This window comes from Nylanderia fulva, unplaced genomic scaffold (assembly GCF_048542155.1).
Source record: "Nylanderia fulva isolate GAGA-0341 unplaced genomic scaffold, ASM4854215v1 Scaffold662, whole genome shotgun sequence".
Lineage (NCBI taxonomy): Eukaryota > Metazoa > Arthropoda > Insecta > Hymenoptera > Formicidae > Nylanderia > Nylanderia fulva.
The window spans coordinates 47,501-56,008 of record NW_028190767.1 but is presented as its reverse complement, the minus strand read 5'-3'; the positions used below and the strand labels follow the sequence as shown (position 1 = coordinate 56,008).

Below are 8,508 nucleotides of genomic sequence, written 5' to 3'. Positions count from 1 at the left end.
ATGATTAAGGGGGGGGGGGGGGGGCCCCCCCCCCCCCATAAGCTGTTCGGGCACGCGTGCATTCTCCCGTGTGCACACAACTACATTGGTAGAGGACGGTACGCACAGTGGCGCAGAGCGCGAATTAGCCAATACTGTTGTCGCAGGAGCGTGAGTGTGAGTTGCGGACCGGCGTGTAGGGCCGCAACATGAATCTGTTTGATAAGGAGGTGGACCAATGGATGTGATTTTAAAATTAGCGGATGTTTAGCGTCATCTGACAGGCTTGGTGCTTTAATCGGCCTCGAACGCGTAACAAGCTGTCTCTGTCTATGTAAGGAGAAGCGAAGCTAAATGGACTAGCTTTTTGAGACGCAACGTAGTTGTTTTAGGCGAGCTATGTCGTCAGCAAATAGATTGAGTTGAATCCGTCGAATCCAAAAATTATGAGCGGCGACCAGCTCATCGGACCGGAGAGCATGCGGGTGCGAGTGAGAGGCATCGCATTGTGTTTTCGTATGGGTACGAGCGTTGGCGAACGAGAAACGAAGGATATACCGCGGTGACGCGCAGTAATTTCGGCCACGAGGAAGGAAAATCGGGATTCAAGCTCCCAATGGTTTACCGAGCATGTCGCGCACGCTTTTGAATCTATGAGTTGTGCTAGTAGGAGGGGCAGCGAAAAGCCCCCAAACGGGGGACGCTAATGGTTTTGAGCGGCCGACTTTAGATTTTAGCGAGGATCAGATTATTGGTAATGAAAACCCGTCCCCCCCAAAATTTACCCCGGAGGTAAAGCCTGCCGCATACCTCGCGGGGGGCTCTGCAAAACCCTTTGAAATTTCCCAATTTGGGGGTTTTTCCCGGTTTATACGGGCGTCCAGCGCGGAATATTTAAAAACTGCTCAAGGAGAGGCAAGGGGTCAATTTGAAAGTTTACTCCCAAAAGACTTATTGAAAACTTAAAGTCCCAAAGGAAGAATTCAAGCTAGATGGAAAAGGAAAAATTTGCAGGCTTAAAGCAGTCGGGCAGCCCCTTCCATTGGACCTAAAAAGGAAAAAAATTTTGGGAGTGTGGTGTTTATCGTGCACTCAATTCAGGACACCCCGGATCGTTACCCTTACCTCAATTCAAGTTTTTTCTTTTTCACTTTTTGGGGTAAGAAATCTTTTCAAAAATCGTTTGTTAAGGTACTATAAATACCCGTCGCTAAGAAGTTTTACAAAACAGCTGCCCACTACTCCTTTTGGGGCTTTTGAATTTTCGAAATGCCTTTTCTTTTTACAAAACCAGAAAAAACTTTTCAACGGCTCTGAACTTTACTTAATGATTTGGTTTTTCCTTTTGTATCTTTGGGCATTCTTATTCTTTAAAAATGAGAAAGAAATATTTCCCTTGCATTATTTTTTTCGTCTTCAACAAGTGGAATGACAATCAAAGTCGCTAAATGTCTTTCGGTCAAGCGAGATTTCTTTTCTGGTTTTAGTTTCTAACAGGAGTTAAACCACCCGAAAAAGTGAAACATTTTTTGTATCCTAAACCTAAGACACTTCAGAATTACCAGATTCTTAGGAATTTTCAATTTTTTCGTCGCTGTCTCAAAGGGTCTGCAAATCATCAAACTTGTTAAAAGAATATTTTTAAAAGGGCAGCGCAAGAGGATAGAAGAATATTTTTTGGACAAAGAAACGGAAAAGCTTTTGATCATTAAGAAGAATTTTACAAGTTATAAACCCCTTTATCCGCTCCCCATGCTCTCTTATTTTTAATTTTGATGCTTTTGAAATTTTTGTTGGGGCTCACTGAAAAAGCATTGACGACGATACAAAAACCAAAAGATTTTCTCAAAGAAACTAGACAAAACTCAAGAAATTTTAGCACTTTGATAGAGAACTTCTTAGCATTTTTTTTGGTATTAAAATTTTAGGCATTTTTGAAGGAAGACAATTATTATCAGAATGATCATAAACCTTTTATTTTTGCTTTCCGTCAGAAATGGTAAAGCGTCCCAAGACGATCAACAAGGGGTTTATTTCTCAATTCTCTACAAATATTACTATATTTCTGGAAAAAAAGAATTCAGTTGTGAGCTCTGTCAAGAATTGAATCTTTTCAATGCCCATTTAGTTTCTTAGAAGAACTTGCTAATTTATCAGAAAGAAATGAAAAACTTCAAATTTTTTCTTTCTTAAAAATTTTTCCTCGTTGAAGAACTTATTTTTTCGGAAAAAAACCAATTTTAGTGATTTCTCTTTGGATTAATTCTCCCTAGTTTCCCAAAAATTTACGCAAAAAATTTTTATTTTTGTTCATGGGGCCGCTCACCCCAGCGGCAGATTGACATCTAAACAATTCTACTGAAATTTTTGGCCTTTTTTTGAAGAAAGGAAAGGGGAGGGAAAGGACTCGAAGGGCTTCCATGTAAACGTGCAAGATTTCAAGACACACCCCAAAAATTCTCCAATTTAAAATTGCAATTTTGATTTAACGCTTTCACATGTTTTGACATTTTTGGACCCCCTTCCTATTTGTCAAAATTACCCTTAGGTTTTACTATGATTGACGTTTTCCAGATGGCCGAAGCTTTCCTATTTCTGAGATTTCGCTGAAACTATTTTTACAACATTTTATTCACATTGGGTAGCACGTTTTGGGTTTCCTATCGCATTAAAACAGATCAAGGTCCTCAGTTTGAAGCAGCTTTTTTTCAAAGCTTTAACAAATCAATTGGATCCAAAGGATTAGAACTTCTGTTATATCCTGCTTCAAATGGAATTTTTGGAAAAATGGCAAGGGCTTTGAAACAGCGATTTTGTGCCCCAAAAACCAAAGGGTTGAAATTTTTCCCTTTGTTCTTTTGGGGTTCGTTCGTGTTTAAAGAGATTTTAAAAAACTTTACCCGCAGAAAAATTCTTTTTGGATCCCCTCTTCGTATTCCTGGGGGGAATTTTTTTATTGAAGAAGATTTTCCTGCAGATCCCGAAATTTTTGAAAAACACAGGATTCATTGAGAATTCAATCATCTCCACAAGTATCATTGCAAAAGATCACCCTTTTTTACAAAAATCTTTTTGATTGTACTCATGTTTTGGATTAGGAAGATTTTAGGAAATCACTAAAACCCCCTTATTGGCCCTTTTCCATGAGAAAAAGATCTCTGATCATTTATTTGAGTTAATGTTTTAGGAAAAATTGCAAATTTCGACGAACGTCTCAAGCCAGCCTTCATTCCTAGAACTTCAGATTCTATGAACTTTCTACCAGATTTCAGCTCCCGTTCCTCATTTAACCCTTTTCCCGATTTCAACTCCTGTTTCCTGTACTTTTCCCCTGTTCCCCCTTTAGTCTGTTTGCTACTTCAAAATTTTTTCTTTTTTACTGTTGGAAAAGTTTTCGCACCCCCCACAAAAAGAAGAAAGTCCTTTTGCAAAGAAAATCGTCATTGGGGGGGGGGTACTGTAGTTCATACCACACCTTTCATTACACCCACACTTTTTTAACCCACCTTTTCACTGCCCTTTTTTCACTTTTTTCATCTTTTACATTTTTAATAACTTTAATTTTTAAATACTAAAGTTTTTAAAAAATCAATATTTCCTAACAACACATTCATTCATTTATTTGTTACATATTTAAATTTTTTTTGTTCTTTTTGCTTTATACTTTCAATGAATAAAAATACTTTTTCAAAAAATCTGGGAATTTTTTTATAAACGCTACAAACCCCTAATGACGGTAAAAAGTCGGGATTCGCGACCCGGCCTCGGAGACATCGCCCAAAAGGCATTGATACTTTGTACGAGGGGGGTACTTAAAAATTTTGCCTAACATTTTGGCGATGTCCGGATAGTGCAAACGAGGTTTTTCCCATTGGAGACGACCGCTACTAGTCGGTTTTCAAATTTTTCTCTACTGAAGAGGTATTTATGATTTGCCGGTGGCGGGTTCAGAGCGTTAAAAAAAACACGAAGCGGGTTGTATTGCTTGTTCACGGGTCACGGCACGGTGTGGAATGTGTACGCGGGAGCTTGGGGGGGAAAATTTGGTAGGATTTTTCTTAGTCATTGACCAGGTTTGCGTTTAAAATACGAAATGTATGTTTTGTGCGACTTACGTCCGCGGCCGGAAGCGTCTCGAATTGCGAAGGGGCCGGCGTAATCAAGTCCCGTATGGCAAAATGGACGGGACGGAGTTACTCTAAATGTAGGAAGGTCGGCCATAAATTGTACGCCGGTTATGGCGCGATGCCGAGTACATGTCACGCAATTGCGGATACAACCTTTTACCATGCTTCGCGCCCCCAGAATCCAATATTGTTCTCGCAACGTGCGAAGCATTAATTGTACACCGCCGTGAAGTGTATCCTTATGAATTTGATCGATAATGAGCTTAGAAAGGTAATGTTTTGGAAGTAGAATCGGAAATTTACGATCATATGAAAGGTCAGACAGTTGAAGTCGACCACCCACGCGTAGGATACCGGAGGGATCCAGGAACGGATCGAGAGAATGGATGAAGCATCGAACTGGTAACCTCGACTTGGCTTTGAAAGCGACGATTTCTTTTGAAAAGTATTCCGTTTGCATCTGTTTAATCCAGAATCTGTGCGCGGTTTTTATTTCATCGACTTGCAAAATAGAGAGACCTTGAGCAACATCTGGGACTCTCGTTCGAAACTTGAACCGAAGGACGTATGCGGTGACCCGTAGCGTGGCCACGTGGAGATATGATTGAAGGATTCAAAAAATTCCGCTCGATTTGAATGATGCGAGTGGACTGCATTTGACGCTTTCAATTCGGAATCATCTTCGGTGCAACTTATCGTAGATTGAACTGGCCAATTATCCTCGTTAAATTTCAGCCATGCCGGGCCGTTCCACCAGGAACTGGAAGGCGTTAGCTGAGCTGGATTTATGCCGCGCGATGCGCAATCTGCGGGATTATCTTCTGTTGGCACATGCAGCCATGTCGCCGTAGGAAGCTTCGTTTGAAAAGAAGACACTCTGTTAGCTACAAATACTTTTAAATCTGATGGAGTCTTTTGCAACCATGCTAATACGATTGTCGAGTCACTCCAGCAAAACACAGGAATGTTTTGCAATTTCATCGCGTCAATAGTAAACGAAATACAGCGTGCTAGCAGCTGAGCCGCACAGAGCTCGAGTCGTGGAATCGAAATCGTTTTAATCGGAGCAACTTTGGTTTTTGATAGGAGAAGTCGAACATGACTATCGCCAGAATTCGTGACAATTTTTGAATAGACTACCGCTGCATAGGCTTTAGATGAAGCGTCGCAAAAGCCGTGTAAATGCAAGCACTGAATGTTACGCTCGAAGCCTAACCAACGAGGAACTTGCAGAGTCGTCAAGTGTAACATCTTTTCGCAAAAAGCATTCCATTCGGTTGTTATTTCCGCAGGAAGAATATCATCCCATCCGTAGGAAAATTTCCACAGTTTTTGCAGTAGAATTTTGAGAGATATCGTGATCGGAGACACCCATCCGAGGGGATCGAATATTTTCGCTATTGTCGAAAGGATTTGTCGTTTCGAAATGTCGGTAGATGGTGGACGGAATTTTATTTCAAAGGAGAAATTATCATCGCAAGGTGTCCAATGAATACCGAGTATTTTTAATTGTTCACCTTCTTGGAAAGGCTTGGAACTTGCTAGACCGTGATTCGCAGGATTTATATCTTGTAGAATTTCAAAATCGTTGCTGGCCCATTTTCTGAGATGAATGCCTGCGCTTAGTAAACAGCCGATTAGTTGGTCGCGTTTTTTAATCGTGGATGGTTTATCATCGCCTCCGGATAGGACATCGTCAACGTATATTTCATTTTGCAAAATTGCTTGAGCTAGTGGAAAACGCGAACTCTCGTCGATTGAAAGTTGTTTGAGCACGCGTTGGGCGAGATAAGGCGCGCAGGCAGTACCATAAGTAACGGTATTTAATGAATAAGTATGGACTGGCTCGTTCGGAATCGTACGCCACAATATTAATTGATATTGGCGATCGTCTGAATGAATCTGTATTTGTCGAAACATTTGCTGAATATCAGCGGAAAAAACGTATTTGTACAAACGCCATTGAAGAATAATCGCCGGAAGATCGGCTTGCAACTTTGGACCAATCATAAGATGGTCATTCAAAGAAGTGTTATTCGAGGTATTTGCCGAGGCATTAAACACTACACGAAGTTTGGTTGTAGTATTGTCCTCGCGAATAACTGGATGATGAGGTAGAAACGTCGGTTGAAAGAAGCGTTGCACGTTTTCGATTTTTTGCATATGCCCGAGCTCTTCGTACTCGTTAAGAAAGTCGACGTATTGCCCTAAAATTTCCCGAGAATTGGCTAAACGTCGCTCTAGTTGCGCGAGTGAACGCGTAGCTACTGACCTTGACTCGCCGATCTTTATCGGAGGACCAGACTTGAAGGGTAAGCGGACAACATAGCGCCCTGAAGAATCGCGCATATGTGTCTCTTGAAAATGTAAGTTGCAACGAAGATTTTCCTCTGAGAGAGCGTGTGTCGTTGGAATTTCTTCCAGCTCCCAAAAACGTCGGAGTTCGAAATCGAGATTGCCAGAAGTTGCTTGGTGAACGTGAATTCTTTGGCTATTTTTTTGGTTTGAAATAGGACCCGAAATGATCCACCCGAATATCGTTTCTTGCGCAAGTGTAGCATCGTTAGAAGCTTTCATTAAGCCACCCATCATAATTGAACCGTATAATTCGGCCCCGAGAAGTACTTCGATTGCATCATTTGAGCTTGGATTTGGATCGGCTAGATTCAATTTGGAAAGAAACGGAATCTCTTGTAATTGGAAATGAGGTGGAATGTACGCTGTAATTTTTGGAACGACCAAAGCTTTGGTATGAAGAATCGTATCATTTTTATTAGTCGCGCTGATAGAAATAGAGACGGCATGTTGAACGCAATTAGACGTAGTGTCACCGATGCCAGATACCTTTACGCGTGTTGAAATTAAGCGAGCTCTCAACATTTGAGCGACTCGTGACGAAACGAATGTGGCATCGGAACCTTGATCGATCAGTGCTCGCGTGTAAACATATCGACCGTTTTCTGATCCTATACAAACACGTGCGGTAGCCAGGAGCACGGGTTTAACTCCCGCGTTCACGTGTGAATGTACGTTGGACGCGTTATCGCATTGTCCAGAGTCTGTTGTTGTCGTTAAACTTGACCTTGAATTCTCGTGTAACAAAGTATGATGTTGTCTTTTACATTTCAAGCAAGTAAAGGAACTACGACAATTCGAAACGTAATGACCTTTGGTCAAACAATTTTTGCATATATTATTTTTTTGAACAAACTCTAGTCGATGCGAAATGCTTAACGCTTGAAATTTCTCGCAATGCATTAAACGATGTGTTTCGGAACAAAGAGCGCACGTACTCGCGGTGTTTGTATGGTGAGAACGCACTATATTATTTTTTCGTGCCGCATTTGGAATCGAGCGAGCACCGGAACTCTTTTCGGATGAGTTTCCGTTGACGGACTTCGAGTTATCTCCGTCCTTGGATACAGCCTCAAGCAAACGAATTTGTGTATCTAGAAACGCGTATAGTTTTTCCATCGTAGGATATCTCCTCTCTGAACCTAAGCTGACTTCCCAATCTTTTCTCGTCAATTTGTCTAGTTTTTGTACAAGAATGTAGACTAAAATCATATCCCATTCATCTACAGAACATTTCAAGGCACGCAGAGCATTTATCGATTCCGATGAATTGGAGCGTAATTGTTTTAACCCGAACAGATCGTTAGACGAAACATTAGGAATGGTAAATAAACGTTTGAAATATGCGTCAATAATAACGCGTTGATTTTCGTAACGATTCGTGAGTTCCTTCCATGCAACATCGAAATTACTATCGGTTAGAGAAAGATGGGAAATCAACTTAGCAGCGTCGCCAGTAACCGCGGATAATAAATATTGCAATTTCTCGACTTACGATATGGAACGGCGATTTTTAACGAGCGCAAGAAACAAATCGCGAAACGTTAGCCACTCGGTTACATTACCGGAGAAAGAAGGCAAGTTGATCTTCGGCAATCGGATCTCGTTGATGGACGTCGTTGCGGCCGCCGTTGGTACAGGAATGGAAATTGAAGCGACGTTAAATGCCTCGAGTTTTTCTTGAAAGAAGTCGTAGGCTTGCATGTACGAGACCTCCGCCTTGTCTAGCAGCTTGCTCTTGAAGAAGGGAAGCTGTGCCGCGTCTGCGTCGGTTGCTACTGCCTCAATGATAGCGGCATTCTCCTGGCATTTATTCCAGTAATTTTGCAAGAGTTGAAATCGTCCTTTAGTGATGGCATGAGTTTGATTATCAACTCCAAGCTTTTGGAAATTCGTTATTGAGTTCGTTAAATAACGTAAATTCGTATCAAACGCAAATATTGCCTTGTCCATTTCGATCTATTGTCTTGCAGAGCTCGACCTTGTAAGGTAAACACGGTGTTGAAATGGAGAACGTATGTACGTGAGTCGAAATACTTCCTTGTCG

At 41.3% G+C, this 8,508-nt stretch overlaps 1 protein-coding gene across 1 annotated transcript in view; it reads right to left on the bottom strand.

Moving 5' to 3' along the window:
• Positions 1-4,595: 4,595 nt before the first annotated feature.
• Positions 4,596-8,508, bottom strand: part of LOC146720579 (uncharacterized) — a 4,005-nt gene continuing 92 nt past the window's right edge. The window contains exons 2-3 of the mRNA XM_085488248.1: positions 7,957-8,342; positions 4,596-7,248 (exon numbers count right to left, since the gene is read on the bottom strand). Of these exons, the coding sequence (XP_085344374.1) occupies positions 4,596-7,248; positions 7,957-8,342 (3,039 nt within the window). The remainder of the gene's footprint in view (positions 7,249-7,956; positions 8,343-8,508) is intronic.